At 46.6% G+C, this 25330-nt stretch overlaps 1 protein-coding gene across 2 annotated transcripts in view; it reads right to left on the reverse strand.

Moving 5' to 3' along the window:
* Window positions 1–25330, reverse strand: part of DYNC2H1 (dynein cytoplasmic 2 heavy chain 1) — a 1541159-nt gene that overhangs the window by 459800 nt on the left and 1056029 nt on the right. For both annotated transcript variants that reach the window (XM_069202358.1, XM_069202357.1), the window contains one exon: window positions 18061–18111. In XM_069202358.1, the coding sequence (XP_069058459.1) occupies window positions 18061–18111 (51 nt within the window). The remainder of the gene's footprint in view (window positions 1–18060; window positions 18112–25330) is intronic.

Below are 25330 nucleotides of genomic sequence, written 5' to 3' on the forward strand. Positions count from 1 at the left end.
GCTGCAGCATGTCTTATGCCACCCTAGGGACCCCTCACTCAGCACAGACACACTGCTTGCCAGCTGGTGTGTGCTGATGGGGAGAAAATGACTAAGTCGACATGGCACTCCCCTCAGGGTGCCATGCCAACCTCCCACTGCCTGTGGCATAGGTAAGTCACCCATCTAGTAGGCCTTACAGCCCTAAGGCAGGGTGCACTATACCACAGGTGAGGGCATATGTACATGAGCACTATGCCCCTACAGTGTCTAAGCAAAACCTTGGACATTGTAAGTGCAGGGTAGCCATAAGAGTATATGGGCTGGGAGTCTGTCAAAAACGAACTCCACAGCTCCATAATGGCTACACTGAATACTGGGAAGTTTAGTATCAAACTTCTCAGAATAATAAACCCACACTGATGCCAGTGTTGGATTTATTAAAAAATGCACACAGAGGGCATCTTAGAGATACCCCCTGTATTTTACCCAATTGTTCAGTGCAGGACTGACTGGTCTGTGCCAGCCTGCTGCTGAGAGACGAGTGTCTGACCTCATGCGTTGAGAGCCTTTGTGCTCTCTGAGGACAGAAACAAAGCCTGCTCTGGGTGGAGGTGCTTCACACCTCCCCCCCTGCAGGAACTGTAACACCTAGCAGTGAGCTTCAAAGGCTCAAGCTTCGTGTTACAATGCCCCCGGGCACTCCACCTAGTGGAGATGCCCGCCCCCTGGACCCAGCCCCCACTTTTGGCGGCAAGTCCAGGAGAAATAATGAGAATAACAAGGAGGAGTCACTGGCCAGTCAGGACAGCCCCTAAGGTGTCCTGAGCTGAGGTGACTCTAACTTTTAGAAATCCTCCATCTTGCAGATGGAGGATTCCCCCAATAGGATTAGGGATGTGACCCCCTCCCCTTGGGAGGAGGCACAAAGAGGGTGTACCCACCCTCAGGGCTAGTAGCCATTGGCTACTAACCCCCCAGACCTAAACACGCCCTTAAATTTAGTATTTAAGGGCTTCCCTGAACCTAAAGATTTAGATTCCTGCAACTAACAAGAAGAAGGACTGCTGAGCTGACAAACCCCTGCAGAGGAAGAACAGAAGACACCAACTGCCTTGGCCCCAGACTTACCGGCCTGTCTCCTGCCTTCCAAAGAAACCTGCTCCAGCGACGCTTTCCAAGGGACCAGCGACCTCTGAATCCTCTGAGGACTGCCCTGCTTCGAAAAAGACAAGAAACTCCCGAGGACAGCGGCACTGCTCCAAAAGAACTGCAACTTTGTTACAAGGAGCAGATTTAAAGACCCCTGCAACTCCCCGCAAGAAGCGTGAGACTTGCAACACTGCACCCGGCGACCCCGACTCGACTGGTGGAGAACAAACAACTCAGGGAGGACCCTCCGGCGACTCTACGACTGTGAGTAACCAAAGTTGTCCCCCCTGAGCCCCCACAGCGATGCCTGCAGAGGGAATCCCCAGGCTCCCCCTGACCGCGACTGTCTGAACTCCATTTCCTGACGGCTGGAAAAGACCCTGCACCCGCAGCCCCCAGCACCTGAAGGATCGGAACTTCTGTGCAGGAGTGACCCCCAGGAGGCCCTCTCCCTTGCCCAGGTGGTGGCTACCCCGAGGAGCCCCCCCCCTTGCCTGCCTGCGACGCTGAAGAGATCCCTTGATCTCTCATTGAAAACCATTGTGAACCCGACGCGTGTTTGCACACTGCACCCGGCCGCCCCCGCGCTGCTGAGGGTGTACTTTCTGTGCTGACTCGTGTCCCCCCCGGTGCCCTACAAAACCCCCCTGGTCTGCCCTCCGAAGACGCGGGTACTTACCTGCTGGCAGACTGGAACCGGGGCACCCCCTTCTCTCCATTGAAGCCTATGTGTTTTGGGCACCTCTTTGACCTTTGCACCTGACCGGCCCTGAGCTGCTGGTGTGATAACTTTGGGGTTGCTCTGAAACCCCCAACGGTGGGCTACCTTGGACCAAAAACTAAAACCTGTAAGTGACTTACTTACCTGTGAAAATTAACAATAACTTACCTCCCCCAGGAACTGTGAAAATTGCACTGTGTCCACTTTTAAAACAGCTTATTGTGTTTTATGTAAGAAGTATACATGCTAAAGTAATGATTCAAAGTTCCTAGAGTACTTACTTGCAATACCTTTCAAATGAGATATTACATGTAAAATTTGAACCTGTGGTTCTTAAAATAAACTAAGAAAATATATTTTTCTATAACAAAACCTATTGGCTGGATTTGTCTCTGAGTGTGTGTACCTCATTTATTGTCTATGTGTATGTACAACAAATGCTTAACACTACTCCTTTGATAAGCCTACTGCTCGACCACACTACCACAAATTAGAGCATTAGTATTATCTCTTTTTGCCACTATCTTACCTCTAAGGGGAACCCTTGGACTCTGTGCATGCTATTCCTTACTTTGAAATAGCACATACAGAGCCAACTTCCTACACCATTCATATAGGATAGTGGTGGATTACAGACATTTAAATGGACATACACGCACATATGCAATCCAAAATTCACACAGCGCAGCGCTCATGAATAATATTGTGCGTAAGAAATACAAAACAACATTAGATATCTCGAATGGATTCTTCTGCCAAAATATAGCACCCGAAAGTAGGGACTATACGAGCTTTAGTGCGTTTGGCTCTTAGAAAAAGTTTTGTCGTCTGCCTCCGAGGTATAAAAATAGCCCAGGACCATTTTCGGCTCGTGTAACAGAAATTCTGCATGAGTTGGACCCTGAAGCATTATCATATGTTGATGATATTTATCTGACGGACGATGAGTTACTGCAACATTTAAGGCGCATAGCGCGCATTGTTGTGGGATTTGCTGATATTGGCTACAAATTTAATTTTAAGAAATCGAAAATTGCCTTCCTCAGCGTAATTTTCCTGGGATATGAGTTGTCGAATGAAGGCAAGAGCTTAGCCCCACACTTTTGGGAGAAATGTGCTCAGTTGCAGCCTCCTAATACGGTTCGGAAACTCCAGTCGTTATTGGGGTTTCTAAATTTTGGCAGAACCTACATTCCTGATTACGCTACACGTATAAAACCATTATACGAATTGATTCGCCCGAATTTTTCATGTAGATTATGGACGAATGAGCATACAAATATTCTTCGAGATTTGCAAACTGATCTCTTAGCAGTAAAACATTTACACACCAGGGACAATAAAACGCATCTGGTTATCAGGGTTATACCTGGTGCAGTGGGATTTACATATGTCACCTTTAACGAGGGTGAGACAGTCCAGATAGCATACAAGTCGCACTTGTACTCGGCTGCAGAACACCGTTTTGCACAAACTGAGAAAATTCTCACTGCTGTACAAATGGCTGTTATTAAGGAAAGACCTCTTGCCCAGGGCTAACGCATCATTGTCGTTTCCCCAATTCCAGCCTTAGAGGCTGTTACAAAAGCGAGTGTTCCTAATTCGAAAGCTTTACACCCGCGATGGATACAATGGGCAACGTCTTCGACAGCCACTGATGTAGATTACATATTTGACCCTAAACTGCAGACTCAAGAATTTCTTGAGTATGAAATGGAGTACCCAGTTCCCGCTGGTACATTGCCTATTGACCAATATCAGGTGGTCATGTATACCAATGGCTCTGCACAGCCAGCCTTTGGGACAAAACAACAGTATTCTGCTGCATGTGCGGTGGTGAGCGGCTATATGGAGGGGGAAGTGTTTTGCCCCCGACATACTTATACGCAGACCTTGGGAGATTGTACGGCACAGTTGGCTGAGCTGAAAGCTCTATTGTTAGCCTTGGAACACGCGGATCCGGCGATATTTACATTGCTGGTGTGTGATTCCTATTACTGTGTTCAGTCTTTCAATGAATATTTACACTACTGGAGGTTGAACGGGTTCAGAGATTCAAAAGGCAACACCATTAAACACAAATTGCTGTGGGGGAAGGTTGCGGATCTGAAGGAAAGGCTTCGTAAAGTCCATGTTGTGCATACACTTGGACACCAGCGCGTTGGAATACACGTTGCTGGTAATACTTTGGCTGATGAAACCGCAAAATCGGCAGTGGCAGTTGCCACTGTGGCCGCAGTAACTTGTTCGAGTTCCAAACCAGACACAGAGATTTTGGCTGCTATAAAAGCTACGGCTGATGGCACGCCATTTCCTAAAGGATTTCCTTCTAAATATAGTTACTACATGGGTGGTATAATAAACGCTGTAGTTAAAATACCAGGCGTTGGTGTACGTGACACGCCCAATAAAATTGAGCGACCTCGATTAATAACTGCAGCACATGAGGGGGCGGCTTCTGCCCATGCAGGCGTGGCAGCCACAATTTCACTCTTACAGGCCCGTTACTGGTGGCCTGGTCTCTATAAAGAGACAAAGCAGTATGTCCTTTGTTGTGACATCTGTCAACAAATTAAAGTTTCCACGGCTAAACGCCCGCAGCAGACGCCCATCCTCATATCAAATAAACCTTTACAGTGCGTGTACTTGGACCATTGTGGTCCGCTGACACCGGATAGTGCATACAAATATATATTGGTTGCTATAGATTCGTGCTCCAGATTTGTGTGGGTCTGGCCACAGCGCTCGGCTGACGCTCGAACTGTTATTAAAGATTTGCGCATCTTCGTCGATACATATGCAGTTGCGGATTTTCATTCGGACCAGGGCCCTGCCTTTGCCTTTAAGGCATTCAGGGACACCATGGCTTCGTTGGGGGTCCAGCTCCAGTTCTCGTCTCCATTTCATCCCGAGGGAAATTCTGTCATGGAACGTTTAAATCGCGATTTAAAGCAATCCTTAACGGCCAGAGTTATAGGTACGGGTCGTGGTTGGCTAGCCCACCTGTATGGAGTACAGAGAGCACTTATTAACTTGCCTAGAAGGTCCCTGGGGGGTCGTACTTCATATGAGTGCCTGTTTGGAACACAAATGTATGTTCCTGATCTAGATGGTCCTGGTATGGAGACGGCGGATACGCCCTTTGACATAAATGATCGTGTCACTGTTTTGCAGGATTTACAACAATCCGTGAAGATAACTCTTCTGCAAGTGCTGCCTCCACAGGAATTAAGGATGAACCGGTAACTTCTACTGGTTGGATTCCCAAGATTGGGGATCTTGTGCGTGAAAAGGTCGCAGTGAAAAAAGAATTTGGTCCTTCTTATCGGGTGCCTGTCCCTGTGATAGGGATCAGCGGCACAAGAACTGTGATTTTGCCTCCGTTGCGAGGGGCCAAAGGAGATCGCCTTGTTTCCATTGATAATGTCAAATTACAACATGTGGCCGATTCTGCACAGCAGACCCAGAGGAACACCCAGTAGTTCCGGAATCCCTCTCACTACTGGGGAAGAAGTTCCGCTGCAGGTGATTTGCACCGACGTTATTTCCTCTCCGAGCTTGGGGAGGGTGGAAGCTGATCTTGCGATTGTTCCAAAGACAGCAAATGATTTGGAATCCTTTGATCAAGTTGTTGTACGTTCTACTGCTGTTGCTGAAAACGTGGTTTATAGCGTGCCAAGGCGAGAGCCACCATCTGCTTCTTTGTTTACGATTGCACCTTTTGCGAGAACTGCCTCTGGCTGCTTCAATACCACTGATGAAATTGTGTAGGACTCGTCGTCCTCTTCAACACCAGCCCTGGGTCCACGTAAGCTGCTGTGTTGGCTCAAACATAAATATTTTGTTGTTCCTTGGAACTATCTGTGGCTTTTTATGACTGTGATGACTCTTTTCCTATGGCTGGGGTTTGTGGTTACCTTTTTTCTGGTGATACATGGTCATTTTCTTCCTGAACGATCTGACATTGACCACGTGGAAACGGTGTTGAAACCACATTTTTCGTCACATATGGTTCGAAGAGACTTGTCCTTTGTGAACATTTCTGCTGTACCAATTCCGGATGGGATTGTGTGGGATAGAGTGATGTTTGATATATATGGTCCCACTGAGATGATTCAGATACCGTATGTTCTCAAATTGTCAATGAATGATATCGTTATACCAGGCATTGTTTCTGATGATTGGGATGTGAAGACAGTTGATTCTATGTTGACAGAATTGCAGTTTTATACTGTCTATGAAAATGAAGATGCTTACCAGTTTAGAGATAATTATGGTGACATGTTTTGTTACAATTATTATGGACACCACTTTATTCATAAAGCCAGTAGCCCTAAATCAATATTTGAGTATATGCAATGGGAACATTGCCCGACTCCTCCACAGGGGAGTTCTAAAACTTATTCTGACAAATTTGCATATTTTTCTGGGCATCATCAACAAAGTGCTAAGTCATATTATTTTAGAGTTACTCCGCATGCTAATAAGCAAACGTTATTGATTGATACTAAATTACTGTATTCAAATTTGTTTGTGTCCAAACTATCTGTTGAGGGGTATGAATACTGGTCCAAAACTGTTGATTTGAAAAGTGTTTGGGGAACGAACAATTGGCAAATGCGGGGTAGGGATACATTGTTTAGGGCATGTAATATTCCTGTCCAGATGATTTTCTTAAATGACACTGTACAACAGACTAGCTGTTTGGGCTTAGCAACAATTAGGGAATTGAATTTGCCTAGCATACCTGTCCCTTCCAAATTGAAAAATTGGCAGCAATATATAAATGCCACGTTTAGTGAGCTTACAGACTGGGTCCAGAATGGTACGCTTAACACTTCATTGACACGCCAGGCGGGTGGTTATTGTGGCCCATAGACACTAATAGGTGTCATCAACGTTTTGTCACCTGTTCGGGGGGTTTCAGGACTAGTAGGGCAGACCCTCGCTACATATCACCAGAACATGCTGACATCATTACTACATACAGCGTAGGGAAACTTTGTCAACAATGGTTGAGGTCATCCACGCTGGATGCAGTTAAGACACATCTCACGTTACTGTCTAATGATACTGACTTGCAAGATTTTTTGTCAGGACCAAGGAAAAAAAGTTTTTTGTATGAAGTATATAATGAGATTTGGAAGCTCTCACAACAGGAGGCAGCGTCCCGGTTGAGGCAAATTGATCAGGAAAATTTGATTCAAGCTTTGTCTGTTGTGGATAATGGGATGCATACCCTATCAGACCGTGTATACACAATTCACAACGTTGTTTCCTCTGCTATAGACATTATTAAATCGGATATGTCTTCTTTATATCATGGGCAGAGTCAAACACGGTCCATCATGCAGTTGGGTTGGACTCTACAGACATTGAAGGCAGGTCGCGTTCCGTGGCAGCACATTCGTGCCAGGGAGATATTCATTTCCTTTAATTTGACACGTCAACAGCAACTAATGGCTAAGAAGGAAGCGACGTATGTTATGTTAAATATTGAAAAGTTGGAGAAATTGCTTTTACTGTGGCTGAGATTCCGTCAGCAGAGTGGTTGATTCACGGGGTTATTAATTTGCCTATCTCCACTCTGCAATTTACTTCTTGTTTAAAACACATTCCGGTGGGTAGATATGAACGGTTGGGAGACAGTTACATACATGAGGTGTGGGAGCTTCCCTTTCTATACAGATGTCTTAATGGTATGAGGGAGGTTTTTCTTAGCGGTAGCGAATGCGAAACTTTTGTCAGCCATTCGATGGTTTGTAAACAGCTGTCTTTGCACGGGGCGTGCAATGCCTCGATTGCTAACTTAGCTTGTTATCTTAAGGGGGTTCCAGTCCCGGTAATTAAAAACACTTTCCAGGTGCTTTCAAACGGCAGCTACGTCCTTCTTAACGGTGAACCCTGTTGTGGCATGCATGCCGGAATAGTTTACGTGGTCGTTGTCACCAAGGCCGTTACGTGCTGCGGGAATGTGTTGTTTCCCCCCCACTCGAATTAAGGAGGTAGCGGACATCTGGCCTCATATTGCTACTTCCAAGGTGAATTTCGACAAGTTGAGTCGACTGAAAGCTCTATTGTTTCAAAAGCATGTGGCCCTTACATCTGCTAGCGAGACCTACGCACTTCAGGTGGCAAGGTCATCAGCGGAAATACAGTCCCTTTTAAATACTAACTTTCCGAGTCACTTTGGTGAACTTGTGGGACGTATATTTAATGCGTCCAGCACTGCTGGAATTGCACATTTTTTCAAAGCCGTTGGTGTTGGTTTTGCTCATACCTTCTCTTCCATATTAGGTTTAATACCTTCGGCTATTCACTCTATTTTCGGAAGCATTTTTGGGGGATTCCCGATTACTTTGGCTTTGTTGGCTGGTGTTTTGCTGTTGCTGCTGTTCTTCCGCAATGGCTGTCCCACCGCGACGAGATCCCATATTGGCACTCCTGTCAGCGCAGCTGTGTCGTGAACGCATGATGCAGCATTTTGGAGCAACACTCCTGGGACAATTGGAGTGTGACTGGTCTCTGTCATTCCGACCGGTTTTGGATTGTGTGCAACCCGTGTTTCGGTGCCTTTGGTGCTCGTTTGAACATGCACTGGCTCCCTGTCTCTCACTGCAGCGCCCCCCAGAGGTCGATACTGATCTGTTGATATTCCCGATTAGGGCTCATTCCCAGACTTGTGCACTACGGTTGTGTTTGCTTCGTGAGGCAGTTTATTCCAGATTCCCTTCCTGGAGGAAGATGGTATTGTCTCATTCATAGGCCCTGCATGGGGTGCCGCCCTGGATGATTTTGGGGCTTTGGAACACACCTGCTCCATGATAGTTTTTGGCGAGGATTTTCCGATATTGACATCTGTCGAAGTGGAGGATCTCCTGCTTTCCGTGGCTTCTGTCTAAGAATTGGATTTTTTTTATTATTGAAATTGACATTGTATCAAATTTGGCTTTAACGTCACATGCTTTCCAATATAAATTAGTTTTCTGCTTTGCTGTCCTCTGGACTTGTCGAAATATATTTGATGTATTTTTTTTTTGTATCAGGGGCATATTTTTATATTATTAGAACCACTTGCTACCGACAAGGGGAGGGTGTAGTGTGGTCGGTTTTATGTATCCTTTGCACGTTAGCTTCAGGCTTTAGGCCTTTGTGCACTTTGCCCTGGATGTATTTTATTCCTTTGCTCGCAGCTTAGAGCCTCTGTGCACTTTGCTCTAAATGCTTTTTATTCGGCTTCGTACTGTTATTTTTCAAATAACCAGTTCTACGGTCTTGTTTTATTTTTTATATCACACTGTTTAGCCTACTTCAGCACTGGAGTTCTCAATAACACATTCTTGTTCACTCTGTGCTTCAGTCAAGGATACAGTCTGGTACATTGCCGATAGACGTGGTAGGAGTTTAGTCTTTGGCATTCTTGCGTAGGGACATTTTGCGATCACACTGACATGTTAGTTATAAAAACACTTCCTTGTCCTAATACACTCAAGAGGGAGATTCCGACCAGGGAACTACAACTAGACGCTGACTGCCTCGTTGCAGATGCTGAACCAGATCACAGGCCTTTGCTCAGGTATGAGGGGTTATGGCTTCCCAGGGAATCTGAAAAGCAAGTTAGAAGCTTAACATGCTATGCTCGAAATAGCACTAGCTGAGAGAGAGTAGAAATTATTAACACCATGATAGCGTTATTCTTATGTTTCACTCTCCTCGTTACTATTTCAAGCCTACTGTCTTGTATGGTTCTGGTTATTGCGGCTCACACCTTAATATCTAAAATGCAGTTGTTTTATTAAAACAATCTATAAAACTCAAACTGCCTTTGTCATTTGTATATGAGATCGTACTGTAAATGAGAGAGCTGGTTTGGATCTGAGTGACCACGACTTCCCTGAGAAGTTCTAAGATGTCATGCGCTCGGCTGCCAAATCATCCTTTCCCCTTGGGAGAGATGAGGCACTGCTAGTTAGCCGGAGCAAAACCGGATTTAGGGTGACAGAGGTCCTTCCAAGTGGGTAAGACTCAGTCCCCCACACTGTGAACGATCCTGCTACCTAGAAATCCAGTAGTCTCATTTAGGATCATGAGAGCCCATGCGACAAGATACTTCATTTACAGGTAATGCTGATTCCTTCTAAGGGGCGATATTAGGGAGAAAGATGCAATTTTATCTACACAAATGGGAATCTGTAGCTCCGGGTCTCTGGGTGCTACAAACATTTCAAGGAACCCAACTGGAGTTTTACTCCTCCCCTGTAAAAGAAAAGACCTAAAAGACGCCTATCTTTCCTTTCCAATCTTAGTCCCTCATTGGCGGTTCCTTCAGTTTCGTTGGTGACTCCATTGGTACGAGTTCACTGCTCTTCCCTTTGGCCTTTCTTTGGACCCCTGGTGCTTCACCTAGCTGCTTCGACCTGCTATTCAGTACCTCAGGGAAAGAGGTGTACGATTAATCATCTACTTCTATGACATTCTTATCATAGCGCAAAACAGAGATACAGTGCTCAGGCATCTACTGTGGACACTTCAGCTGTTACAAGATCTGGGTTTTATAATCAGTTCAGAAAAATTTATAATTATTCCTACTCAGAATATCGAGTTCTTAGGCTTTCAGGTGGACTAAATCAAAGACCAACTTCAATTGCCGATAGCGAGTTTCAATCAAGAAAGAGTTGAGGAGAGCCCTTGCCTCTCCGACAATAGCATTGAGGACTTTGGCTTGTCTGGTAGGTATGTAAACATCATCTATGCAGGCCATTTTTCCAGGGCCTCTGCAACGCCTTAAGCTAGTCCATCTTCAGTAGGGATAGCCTATTTGGAACAAATAGTGATCTCAGAAGAATCCAAGACAGAAATGTCTTGGTGGTTAGACCACGTGGATACATGAAATGGCAAGGTCATTTTTGCTTCTGGCCCTGAGGTAATCATAGAATCGGATGCCAGTCATTGGGGCTGGGGGGCCTGTTGTGGTCCAGTGGAGACAGAGGGCAGGTGGTCACAGAATGAACGTCAGTATCACATAAATTGCCTAGTACTCTTAGCCGGGACATTTGCAATTCAATTTCTGTCTCCTCGCAAAGCAAATTGTTGCATTCTACTCAGAATGAACAATGTATCAGCAGTACAGTACATAAACCACCTGGTGGGGACGAAATCCCAACTATTGTTGGAGATTGCGAAGGACTTTTGGCATTACTGCCTCTGTCATCAGATCTCTGTGACGGGATGTTCCAACAGGATAGCAAATTGGAATTCTTGATACCCACGAGATTCCAGCAATTGGAGACTGCATCCCCACGTTTTTCAAGCATTCAGTCAACTTTGGGGCCCTTGCACAACAGATCTGTTTGCCTCCTCCCTCAATGCACAGCTTCCGACGTTTTTCAGTTGGAGACCGCATCCACTAGCGGAGAGCTTTCTCCAATCTTGGTCGGAGGGGATTCTTTACGCTTCTCCCCCATTTTCAATGATTCTGGGTGCACTCTCTCAGGTACAGAGACAATTGGTGGAGCTAATACCTATGACTCCTTGTCACAAGGCACAACTGTGGCTTCTGGTGGCGCTGGCTTTATTGTGCGCTCCTCCGGTCAGAATCTAGTCCTTCCTGGACCTTCTATCCAATCTGATGGGTCTTCCTCACCTGTTGGTGGTTCAGAGACTATTGGCCCTCATTGCGTGGACACTTTCAGACAACATTGGCAAGTGCCAGGAGTTTCAGAAAATACAATGTTCTTATCGCAGTCCTGACCCCCCCCCCCCCCCCCCTCTCACTCAAACAATATGAGTAAGCCTGGTGCACATGGGTTAATTGGTGCAGTGAACAAGGTGGGAATCACTAAGATTGTACATTTGTATGATTTGGCCAGTCACGGTTTAGCTTAGAGTACACTTAATAACAGCTGTTTCATCTGGTCGTTCCCATCTGGATGCCTAACAGGTGGGCGAACATCCTTTAGCTTGTAAACTTCTACGAGGGATTAGGATGGTTAACCCTCCTCAACCCAAGTATTCCTATTATGGGATGTCAAAGTGGTTGTGAGAAAGTAGCCTCTCTCTAGCATGGTTACCCCCATGTTTGGCCTGTTTGTCAGTGTGTTTGACTGTGCCACTGGGATCCTGCTAACCAGGACCCCAGTGCTTATGCTCTCTCCCCTTAAAATTGGTGGTTGGAATACTGTTAACACAGTATTCCACTCATAACTGGCATACTGGTGCCCTCTTATAAGTCCCTAGTATATGGTACCTAGGTACCTAAGGCATTGGGATTCAAGGGGATCCTAAGGGGTGCAGCATTACTTTTGCCACCAATAGGGAGCCCAAGCAAAGGCTTATACAGGACTGCCATTGCAGCCTGTGTGAGATGGTGCCTGCACCATTGCACATACATTTACACTGCACCAGGTCACTTATAAGTCACCAATATACCAGGCTTTCCAACCCTGAAGGCTGGGTGCAGAGTACCTGTGTGTGAGGGCACCCCTGCACCAGCAGAGGTGTCCCCACTTTGTCCAGGGCCATTTTCCCAGACTGTGTGAGTCTGGGGATGACATTTTACACATGCACTAGACACAGGTCAATACCTATGTCCAGCTTTACAATGGTAACTCCGAATATGGCCATGTAAAGTGTCTAACATTTTGAATTATACCCCAATGCTGATTCTAGCATTGGTTGTATAGTTCCACACACTCTGGGGGCTCCACATTGGACCCCCCCAGTACTGCCATACCAGCCTTTTGAGGTTTTCCAGGCAGCCCCAGCTGCTCCCACCTCACAGACGGGTTTCTGCCCTCCTGTTGCTCAAGCAGCTCGAGCCCAGGAAGGAAGAACAAAGAATTTCCTTTGGGAGAGGGGTGCTACACCCTCTCCCATTAGAAATAGGAGTTACAGGCATGGAAGGGGGTAGCCTCCCAGAGCCTCTGGAAATGCTTTTAAGGGCACAGATGGTGCCCTCCTTGCATAATTCAGTCTATACCTCGAGACCCTGTACTGGCGCAAAACTGGACAAAGGAAAGGGGAGTGACCACTCCCCTGTCCAACACCACCCCAGGGGTGGTGCCCAGATCTCCTCCAGAGTGTCCCTGGGATTTGCCAACTTGGATTCCAAGTTGGTGGGGCACTCTGGCAGCATCTGAGTGGTCAGTGCTAGCAGGTGACATCAGAGCCCTCCCCTGATAGGTGCTTACCTGTGCTGCTGACCAATTCCCCTTTCAGGGCTATTTAGGGTCTCTTCTCCAGGTGTTTCCTCAGATTCGGATTGCAAGACTCCAGCAGGAATCCTTTGCATCCTTTCCTTCACCTTCTACCGACAAAACTGCATCTGGACCCTCCAGGAACTCTACAAACTGCAACAAAGAAGCCAAGACGACATCTGCAACATTGTATCTTCAGCTCCTGTCAGCAACTGCAAATGTTTCCAGGTCATGAATCCTCAGAGGGCAGTCAGTCTTCAGCCTGCACCAGAAGAGTGAAGGAATCTCCCTTGAAGTGAAGGAGTCGCTTCTCTGCTTCAGGAGTAACCTCTCTGCAGTGACAATCGGTGGCGTGGGTCCCCTCTCCCGACAAAGTGCGTGGATCCAGCAACATGGGTGGTGGACTGAAGTGGTCCCGATGGTCCTAAGGCCCAGCTGTCGAACTTTGGTGGAGGTAAGAGCTTGCCTTCCCACGCAAGACAGTACCCCAGTGCACTGCGTGTTTTGAAGTTACCAATGCTGTAGTGTGACCTTCCACTAAGTTCTTCGTGCACAGCACAGCTTCGGCCCCCAGCACGCCTTCCTGCAATGCACAGCTTCCTGAGTGGTTCTCCGGCAGCGTGGGATCCCTTTGTGTAGTGCTGCTGGGGCCTCCATTTGCACCTTCTTTGTCCCCGTGCTGTAGGACTCCTGTGTGCATTGCCTGGTCTTCTAAGGGCTCTCTGAGTTGCTGAGAGCCCCCTCTGTCTCCCTCTTCTGGGTAGAGGCCAACAGGTTGCTCCTGGTCCCGGGCAGCGCAGTTTCCACTAACAGCATGCTTTGCGTGTGCCAATGCTTGTTGGCGGATTCCAGCTACACAAACCAGACTGCAAGCATCCATTTGGCGCGCGACATCATCTGCACCAACCAGGAACCCGCATCAGTCTTCTTGGGTGCAATACTAACTGTTCTTCACCTGTAGTTCTGCTTTTGCACCTTCATCCGGGATAGCAGGGGCTCCTGTTCTCCCTGGACTCTTCAGTGCTTCTTGGACTTTGTCCCCTTCTTCCACAGGTCTTCAGGTCCAGGAATCCATTGTTGGTGTCTTGCACTCTCTTCTGGTTCTTGCATAATCTTCTATCATGTGTTCTTTTTGTGTTCTAGGAAACTTATTGTGATTTACTCCTGCTTTCCTGGGTTCTGGGGTGGGTTATATTACTTACCTTTGGTGTTATCCTATATTTCCAGCACCCCTCTACACACTACACTTGCCTAGGTGGGAAACAGACTTTTGCATTCCACTATTTTAGTATATTGTTTGTGTTCCCTCAGGCCCATTAAAAACTATTGTGATTGTCACTATTTGCACTGTTTTCTAACTGTTATACAGCCATTTCTGCATTCTAGTGTATATATTGTGTATATTACTTACCTCCTAAGGGAGTATAGCCTCTAAGGTATTTTTGGCATTTTGTCACCAAAATAAAGTACCTTTATTTTTGTAACACTGAGTATTTTCTTTCCTGTGTGTAAGTACTGTGTGACTACAGTGGTATTGCATGAGCTTTGCATGTTTCCTAGATAAGCCTTGGCTGCTCAGCTACAGCTACCCCTAGACAGCCTGGCTTCTAGACACTGACTACATTTCACTAATAAGGGATAACTGGACCTGGTATAAGGTGTAAGTACCCTTGGTACCCACTACAAACCAGGCCAGCCTCCTACAATGGTGTCACATATTCTCAGAAATTGGCAGGCGAAAACAAACAGCAATCAGCTGAGTTAACCTTCCTTCTATGCTTGATTTTTTGCAGACGGGTTTCTGATGTTAAAGCTTGGGACAAGGCAAGTAAGGCATTTACTCAGTCTGGAGTGTCCTTTACTCTCTCAAGATGCACGAAAACACATCACGTTCTGTCACCTATCCAGTTTTTCCTCATAATCAGAGGTTATGTGCTGTTAAATGTCTAAAAGCCTTTGAGGAATAAACAGAGAAAATGCATAGTGTCTCTTCTGGTCAATTACTCATTTCTTTACAGAAACCTTTTCACCCAGTCTCTTCCGCAACATTGGCCAGATGGGTTAAATAGTTGCTTGGAGAAGTGGGAATTCATAGTACTCTATTAGGTCACCATTCTGTGTGTGGAGGCATGGCCTCTAAAGCCTTTTCTTCCGGCTCCTGTTTAAAAGACATTATGGCTGTGGCGGATTAGTATTCTGATTCCACCTTTAAGGTGTTCTATCATAAACCAATTGTGGATGTGGCATCGAGAGTGGTGGATCAACTTTAAATTAACATAAGCAGAAGCCTCTGGTCCGGACATAGAGTGAAAATGTTCTACCTTATGCGTAAAGAATTTTAGATTCTATTAAGGACACAAAGGTGAGGATTATCCCATTCATAAGAACTATATAATTATTGAGTCCTTATATGTAATTTATACTCCATTATAAATGTTTTAAAATGTTGCATTATTAAAAGTCTTGAGCCGTTTTGTCTAGATTCTTAAATTGCTCATTGTTCCATTAGGAGCAGATTCTAAATATTCTTGATGCTGTTCAACAAGCTATTTGTCACCGAGATTGTTCATTATTCCAGGGGAGATTCCTTCGGCCTGAGGATTGGGGACTTGCAGTCCCATTGAACTTGTTGGTGTTTCATAGTTGTCTTGCTGGACTCAGGTTTTAATACTTTATTCGGGTTCACAAAGAAAGAGGAAGGACTATCGTGTAAGCTACATACATAGATGGCTGGAGACCATGTGACTGGTGGAGACAGTGGGCTAGGGGCTCATCGCTGATGTAGTTTAAAGTTTAACACAATGTTACTGGCTGCTGTATATGTCTCAGTAAAGAAAGAGAACCATAATCCTTGCCTCTGTGTTCTTAATAGAATCTCAAATTCTTGACGCATCAGCTAGAAATTTTTCATTCAATTGCACATTTGAAAGCTTAGAAACATGTAAGTCAAGGAAGTCATTAAAGTGAGGCGAAAGCAAGCGCATGATTGAAGCCAAAGCAAGTCCCACTTTCTCATTTGCTATTCCACATTTGTGGAGCAGAGTAAGAGTGAACTGGTAAAAGGAATCAAGCCAATAATAGATTCAAAAGGACTAGTGTGCAGACTTTTTGTGATTTGCTGGGAATTAGATTCCCTTTCAAATGGTCTCATAAGAATACAATAAAGATAAATGAAATAAATAAATTACACCAAATTAATGGGGAATACTGAGAGGGGGCATATACAAATGCTCAACTTGTGCTCATAACCAATAGGTATATTATAATCTTTTATGTAAGTGGTATCTCACAACAGCCAAACAATATCATCTATACCTTATTAGAAGCCCAAACTGCTGGACAGGATTCATCAAACGTGGCAATACTTTGCACATATAGAGGGAATGTCCTAAGGCAGATCCTTTTGGGAGGAAATGCTGAATGCACAGGAGTGATATTGGGGTTATAGTGGCCTGGTTTTGGGGTTTTGAGATGACAATGCTTGGGAGCAGCAAAAATGGTTATTGCATTCTTTTGGGAGAAGAATGATCCTCCCTCACTCGCCCACTGACACTGAAGATTATGGAGAATCACACATGTGGAAAGGTTGATTAGTTTGATTAAGAGAGTGCTCTCAGTTAGAATTTGATGGAACATGTAAACCATAACTATATTATTAATCAGAGGGTCTTGATTTACTGCTTTACTGTCGGGGTCTGGCGCTCGTCAGATTGAAAGGCATTTCGGGGAAACTCAACCAGTAGGGGCTTCAAAGGATAATTGGCATGGCCAGCCTCTGATGGTAAAATCTGATGGTCTTTGGTAAATATTACTTTTAGAAATCATCATTCATATTGGTTGCAGAATATACTCATCTAGGGATAGGGAAGTGTCTGGGCAAAATTTATTTTTCATGAACAAAATGTACCTACGCACATGTAGTTCAAAATATCTCAAGATGTGTAAACTGGGAATGGCACTTCTGTACTTGTTTTGGCCTTGAAAATGATAATATGGTAATATATTAGTTATATAGTAATACAGATAAAATAGTGTTCACACAAAATAGGATTTGGGCATCTTCTTAAAAATATTGGTAAAGCGGTGGGCATCTGCCGTTAGCCTGAGTCCATCTATCAATCAGCCTGTACTAAAGTGGTACCAGGAACATAGGGAGGGTACATAACTGTAGCCGGAACAACCTTTTAGGTGGAACGTGGTGGGAGAGTGATCAAATCAGCACGCACAACCCTTTCTCTTTGCAGCACTATGCAGCATATAATATATTGTACACTGTGCTATTGTTTGAGGGAAATCAAATTAACACAAAGTAAAGCTAATTATGTTTTTTAAATATTAAAATAACCACGCTTTAATTACATAAGAGCTCAAATACTGAAAATAAAAAGGAATGATATCCGCGTTGCTGTTCAGTGCCCCCCCCCCAAAAAAAAAGTCAAAATGCCAGGTGACACTGGCACTAGGATGCTGGATACCCAGACTGGAGACGGTTACACAGAAAGCCCTGCATGGGTGCAGCATTCATTTAAAGGTTGAAAGGCACATTTTACGTTCTAGTCACAGGCTGTCAGTATTTTTCAATGGTGCAGTGTCGGAAAGAGCTGAGTAGGTACCATACATACATACATACATACGGTGATATTAGAATGTTAGCACTTCCTGCACATCACGATCCATGGAGTAGCCATACTTCATAATACACCAGTTAAGGCGACTCCAGCAATGTCAAATAATCAACGCATTTGTGAAGTGCTTTAAAGGGACAAAATTTCTTGATGGCCACTAACCTACTGTATTTTATTTGATTTAATAAAGGGAGGATGAAATGGGATCAATATGAAAAAACAAGCCTTGGAACTCAAACTTTCAAGCCTCAGAGTAAACAAATTAAAAGAAAAATCTTCTTTTTTTATCGATCGTTGACAAAGCTTTTCTGGCATATTTACAGGGCCTTCTGGCAAAAAGCAAAATCATTCAAAAGAACGATAGATAAAAAAAAATTCAGGTACTTACAGATTTTCTGAACATATCTCCGATGATGACGCCTGTAAAAGCATCCCATTCCTTGGTGATAAAAAGAAAAACAGAAATAAGTACAGCAGGCATAAAGGAGAATCAATTAAACACCACTTTTATTTGCAGTATTGACACTGTTATGTGGCGTTTACAATGCATTCAGAGGCAACACATACACAGAAATAAACACACACACACTCTAATTTGAACAGCTCCTTTCAAAAACTGTTTGAGATGGTAATCCGTTAACCTTGGTATCTGCCCACAGCCTATTTCAGACATGAAGTACTTAAAAAACGTATTCAATATTGTGAAAAATGACCATAGTTTGAATGGTGTACCCCTAGATTCTTGTCCTATTTGATTGTGTTGGCTGCAGAACTGCTAACCAGTAGTAAAGTGCCTGTGTACCCCCTTTTAACATGGTTAAATAGACATAACCCTAATTGGCATATTTTGCTTACCTATAAGTCCCTAATATATTGTACACAGACCTGCCAACTTACACGGTGCCACCGTGTGACACACAATATTGGCTCCCCTCACAGGGTCTCCTGGTGAGGAGCCAATATCGAACTGTGGTAGGGAAAGTGAGGTGAAAACCACTGCTAACAGTGGTTTTCAGCTCGTTTTTATAGGCTCTTAACTGCTGATGTCCATTAATGGGTGTGAAAACACCCTAGGACATGAGGAGCAGCCTCAGCAATCTTTTGTTTTTTTATGAGGAGGGTGCTTGGGGTTGGGTGGGGGCAAAAGTGCCTCTTAGGTGCTTCTTCTAGGAATGAGGCCACACCCCATCCAAGGCCCGGCCCCCTCCTCACACTGTGAGGTTTTGGTGAAGTTGGAAGGTCTGTATACATGGTGTACTTACAGCCTATAATTTAAATGCCACTAGTGGACTGCAGTACCTATTGGCCGTTCACCACAGTGGAAGTGCAAACATCACTTCAGGCCTGCGACTGTACCTTGACTAAAGCAGTTTAAAAACTACAATTGTCCTGTCAAAACAAAGCCTTTTGTGTAAAATGAGCAATTGGGTTTCTCTCTGCATTGTAAGGAGTCTTTGAAGATGACTGCAGTATCTCCTCTGACTCTTCCAACATTGTCTTCTCTGATGATGCAGTAGTTAGGAGGAAATAGAAGGTCCAATATGTTGTGGAAAGTGTCAATACATTGTGGAAAGTGTCATTGCACACTACACCCTAGATCAATTATTCCTCACTAAGATCACAGAAATGTCTTTGTGAGGAATAATAGGCCAAAGTTGTAATGTGCGATGGTGTCCCTAATTTCCAGCTTGCGCTTCATTGCTCATCTATAGTTATGGGGCATGCATCATAAGGACAAAGTGACTGATTTGGTGGGAGGAGACTCAACAGGTTCAATTATTATAGGAAGACTGTTGGTGTGTGCCTGCTTTGAGTGAAAATGATGTTGAGACCTAACCAATGAAATAGCTAAGATTCTCATTTCCTTCCCTTCACCATCACACCCTCTGTCATCCCTTCCTGAAAATGTGAATGAGTGTGCAGGCATGGGGATCTTGGGTTTTCTGCTGTGAGTGAGTGCTTGGTCTAACAGTAAACTGAATGCATGAGTGGGCTGGTGCGCATGATTGCATAGGGTACAGGGTGGTCAAGTAGTGTTAATGAAACAACACAATTATTTTTTACTATATGTAAGGAAATGCCTCCTTGGCATGGTTACCCCCTGACTTTTTGCCTTTGCTGATGCCAAGTTCTGATTTGAAAGTGTGCTGGGACCCTGATAACCAGGCCCCAGCACCAGTGCTCTTTCCCTAAACTGTACCTTTGTCTCCACAAGTGGCACAACCTGATTACAGGGAAGGTCTCTAAGGGCTGCAGCATGTCCTCTGCCACCCTGGGGACCCCTCACTCAGCACATGCACACTGCCTTACAGCTTGTGTGTGCTGGTGGAGAGAAAATGACTAAGTCGACATCCCCTCAGAGTGCCATGCCAACCTCACACTGCCTGTGGCATAGGTAAGTCACCCCTCTGTCAGGCCTTACAGCCCTAAGGCAGGGTGCACTATACCATAGGTGAGGGCATATGTGCATGAGCACAATGCCCCTGCAGTGCCTAAGCAAAACCTTAGACATTGTAAGTGCAGGGTAGCCATAAAGAGTATATGGTCTGGGAGTTTGTCACAGGGAGGAGGCACACAGAGAGTGTAGCCACCCTCAAGGATAGTAGCCATTGGCTACTGCCCTCCCAGACCTAAACACACCCCTAAATTCAGTATTTAGGGGCACCACAGAACCTAGGAAACTAGATTCCTGCAACCTGAAGAAATAAGAAGGACTTCTGACCTACAAGCCTGCAGAGAAGAAGGAAGACGACAACTGCTTTGGCCCCCAGCCCTACCGGCCTGTCTCCAACTTCGAAAACCTGCTCCAACGACGCATCTGACAGGGACCAGCGACCTCTGAAGCCTCAGAGGACTGCCCTGGACTACAGGACCAAGAAACTCTCGTGAACAGCGGCCCTGTTCAAAACCAGCTACTTCTTTCCAACAAAGAAGCAACTTCCAAAGACTGCACGTTTCCCGCTGGAAGCGTGAGACTTCACACTCTGCACCCGACGCCACCGGCTCGAGATCCAGAGAGCAAACACCTCAGGGAGGACTCCCCGGCGACTGCGAGCCCGTGAGTAACCGGAGACAACCCCCCTGAGCCCCCACAGTGACACCTGCAGAGAGAATCCAGAGGCTCCCTCTGACCACGACTGCCTGTAACAAGGGACCCAACGCCTGGAACCAACACTGCACCCGCAGCCCCCAGGACCTGAAGGAACCGAACTTCAACGCAGGAGTGACCACCAGGCGACCCTCTGCCTAGCCCAGGTGATGGCTGTCCTGAGAACCCCCCAACTGCGCCTGCCTGCACCGCTAGAGTGACCCCCGGGTCCCTCCATTGTTTCCTACCTGAAACCCAACGCCTGCTTTGCACACTGCACCCGGCCGCCCCTGTGCCGCTGAGGGTGTATTTTGTGTGCCTACTTGTGTCCCCCTCAGTGCTCTACAAAAGCCCCTTGGTCTGCCCCCCCCCCCCCCGAAGACACAGGTGCACCACTGTTCTCCATAGGCGCCTATGTGTTTTGGGCACCTCTTTGACCTCTGCACCTGACAGGACCTGAGCTGACGGTGTGGTAACTGTGGGGTTGCCATGAACGGTGGGCTGCCTATGCCCCAGAACTGAGACTTGCAAGTGTTTTACTTACCTCCTAATCTAACCTTTACTTACCTCCCCCAGGAACTGTTGATTTTTGCACTGTGTCCACTTTGAAAATAGCTTATTGCAATTTTTGCAAAGACTGCATATGATTTTGCTTTTATTCAAAGTTCCTAAAGTATTTAAGTGAAGTACCTTACATTTAAAGTGTTTAATGTAAATCTTGAACCTGTGGATTCTTAAAATAAACTAAGAAAATATATTTTTCAATATAAAAACCTATTGGCCCGGAGTAAGTCTTTGAGTGTGTGTTCCTCATTTATTGCCTGTGTGTGTACAACAAATGCTTAACACTACCTTCTGATAAGCCTACTGCTCGACCACACTACCACAAAACAGAGCATTAGAATTATCTACTTTTGCCACTATCTTACCTTTAAGGGGAACCCTTGGACTGTGTGCACACTATTTCTTACTTTGAAATAGTATATACAGAGCCAACTTCCTACACTATATTACCATTAAAAAAAGACTTAATTCTAGCGTAATCTAACAATTTTAAATTCAGTATTCTTAATACTAGGGTCTTCTTTTACCAGTGACAGAACTAGAAATGTTCTGAATTTCATATATGGTGCCCACTTTTCACTCCACCCAAACTACATCACACTAATAAGACAAATATCATGGTGCACGGTCTCCCTACAGGGGAGAAGTATTGTGGTTGTTTTGTAAATAAGTTCCTTTCCCTGATGGGCCCTATGTTTACTCAAAGTAGGCTCACAATCTGTAAGCCTGCTTGTTTTTTAGAGACTAAGGGCCTCATTACGAGTTTGGTGGTCTTGTGCTAGGGCCCTAGGGCTTCATTAAAAGTTTTGCGGGCCAACCGTTGGCCAGCCAGAGCCATGGGGAGGAAATAACCGCAAAGCTGGAGGTCTCCCCCCCCAGCCCAGTTATGATGTTTCCACTGGGCTGACCGGCGGAAACCTCTTATTAGGAGGTTTCCACCGGTTAGCCCAGTGGAAACAGTACGGTGGCATTGGCCCCGGCTCCTCAGAGAGCCGAGGTCTAAGCTGTTGTACAGAGGGTGCCCCCAGGACCCTCGGAATACACACTGTTTGCCGTAGCAGACAGTGCACATTCCATGGGTGCTGGGTAGATGGGCACCTGAACTGCCCATGACATGGTCGTGGGTAGTGTAGGGGTCCCTCTGTGGCCCCCAGCACTGCCTTTCTGCCAGCTTTTTTATGACAGAGTCCCTGCCATGAAAAGACTGGTGGAAAGGGAAGTCATGATCAGCATGGCAGCGCTGAACTCGGCGCTGCCGTGGCTGACCACGTCTTAAACCGCTGCCTACCGGTTGGGATCCATGATACTGGCAGTGATTGCAGTCCCCTGGTGGTCTGACTGCCAGGGTCATAATCTGGCAGTCGGACCGCCAGGACTGCGAGGGTCTGACCACCACTGTGAGTTTGGCAGTCACAAGACAGCCAAACTCGTAATGAGGCACTAAAACTGCACGTTTACCCACATAATTTCCTCCAGGTTAAATTTGGTGCCAATTATGCAAACAAATAGTGTGAATTTTATCATACACTTGCTGCCATTCAGATTGTTTTAGGCCAATACAACAAGCATTGGCAAAGCTAACAGCTCGCATTTTTAAAGGAGAGATTTACTGGCTCTGCAAATGCTTGTTTCACTAAGTGCATGAGCAATAGCTTACTCCAAAAGCATCACGTAGTCTGGCATCTAGAGGCAATTCACAGCATTTCAAATTTAAAAAAAAGGAAAAATAAGTTGGCTGGTTATGTTCTTGTGAGGAAACATATCGGTCCTCAAAACAAATTATTTCTAGCCATTTCTCCCCTTCTTTGTGAACTCTTTTGACTTCACCAGTGAAAACACTTTGAGGGTCAATCTGACCCTGGTGGGAACCGCCAAATGGCCGCTCCGCGGTCAGAAGACCGCAGAGGCCATTCTGACTTTCCCGCTGGGCCGGCGGGCGCCCGCCAAGGGAGCGCCCGCCGGCCCAGCGGGAAAGGCCCTGCAACACAGAGGGCGGCTCAGAATGGAGCCGGCGGCGTTGCAGGGGTGCGATGGTTGCAGTTGCACCCGTCGCGATTTTCACTGTCTGCAATGCAGACAGTGAAAATCTCCCTGGGGCCCTGTTAGGGGGCCCCACGACACCCGTTCCCACCATCCTGTTCCTGGCACAGGATGGCGGGAAGGGGGTCGGAATCTCCATGGTGGCGCTGCTTGCAGCGCCGCCATGGAGGTTCTGCCCAAGCAGGGGAAATCCGGCGGGAAACCGCCAGATTCCCTTTTCTGACCGCGGCTTTAACGCCGCGGTCAGAATGGGCAATGAAGCACCGCCAGCCTGTTGGCGGTGCTTCCGTTGCCCCCGGCCCAGGCGGTCTTGTACCGCCAGGGTCGGAATGAGGCCCTTTGTCACTTCAATGATGCACCAGCAAGTTATAGCAGTCTTCAAACCTTTTCCTGCAGACACCTTGGACAATAAGCATTTCCTGACACTTAGGGGGTCATTACAACCCTGGTGGTCGGTGTTAAAGCGGCAGTAAGACCGCCAACAGGCCAGCGGAAAAAAAATGGAATTACGATCGTGGCGGAAACCGCCAACAAAGACAGCCACTTTAACACTCTGACCGCCACGGCGGTAAAACAAACACTGCGCCGGTCACCACCAACAGACAGACGGGAGACAATGTACCGCCCACAGTATCACAACCTACCAATCCGCCACCTTTTCCGGGGCGGATTCACTGCCAACAAAAACACGGCGGAAACAGGACTTCGAAGGGAAAACGCTCACCTCTGCACACCCCACGAGGAACCAGGACGCCATGGAACCCGAGCCCCACATATTACCAGCCATTATCTTCTTGCTCCTCTACCAGGAGCACGAACGCCGGCGGAGAAGACCACGGTGAGTACTGCACCTACGACACAGGGGAGGGGGGAGGGAAAAAACAGTGACACACACACACGCAACACGCAACACCCCCACCCCCACCCACGACAACACACACACTAATACAGCATGATACATTACAGTTACGCCCCCAACCCCCCGGAAGAATGCAAAGACAAAAGGAAATGAGGTGAACGATTGTAATATATTCAAATTCAGTAGTCAAATAATATACATATACTATTTACAAATATATACACCATGAATATTAGTCCAGGGTATTCCACCCTTAAAGTCCGTGGACCACTGGGCGCATACTGCATGGGCGAAGCCCACACAAGATACCCGAACATGACGGAGAGAACACTGCAGGGGCATCAGATAGAAATAAAACAGGCACCTCAGGGGGAAGGGAAAGGGGGGCACCTCAGCCGGTTGAGTGCACGACGCCAAATCCACGAGGGGGCCCCATGCCCACTGTTCAATCCTGAGGAGTGCAAAGCCACAGTCTCACAAGTGGATAACATTCTCCACTGGTTTCTGGAGGGGGCTTTGTGCCCACAGTGCTTCATCTTGCCAAGGACAGAGGTAGTGGATGTCAATCTCCACTGGTTCTGGAGGGGGCTTTGTGCCCAGAGTGCTTCATCCTGCTAAAGACAGAGGTAGTGGATGTAAATCTCCACTGGTTCTGGAGGGGGCTTGGTGCCCAGAGTGCTTCATCCTGCTCATGGCGGCCTCAGTAGCGTCAGTGCTTTTGGCGCTCATGGGCCTGCGGTGCTTGTGGCGGCGGTGTCTTTGGCAGCGGTGCTTGTGGCTGCGGTGTCCTTGGCAGCGGTGCTTGTGGCGGTGGTGTCCTTGGCAGCGCTTCAGCTGCTGGCGGTCCTGTCTGGGCCAGCGGGGCTGCTAGAGGTCGCCTCCTGGGCTGCGGGGCTGCTGCTGGTGGTCCTGTCTGGGCCAGCGGGGCTGATGCTAGCGGTCCTGTCTGGCCCAGTGGGGCTGCTGGCAGTCGCCTCCTGGGCAGCGGGCTGATGCTGGCAGTCCTGTCTGGGCCAGCGGGGCTGATGCTGGCGGTCACCTCCTGGGCAGCGGGGCTGATGCTGGCGGTCCTGTCTGGGCCAGTGGGGCTGATGCTGGCGGTCCTGT

Source organism: Pleurodeles waltl, chromosome 8, assembly GCF_031143425.1.
Source record: "Pleurodeles waltl isolate 20211129_DDA chromosome 8, aPleWal1.hap1.20221129, whole genome shotgun sequence".
Classification (NCBI taxonomy): domain Eukaryota; kingdom Metazoa; phylum Chordata; class Amphibia; order Caudata; family Salamandridae; genus Pleurodeles; species Pleurodeles waltl.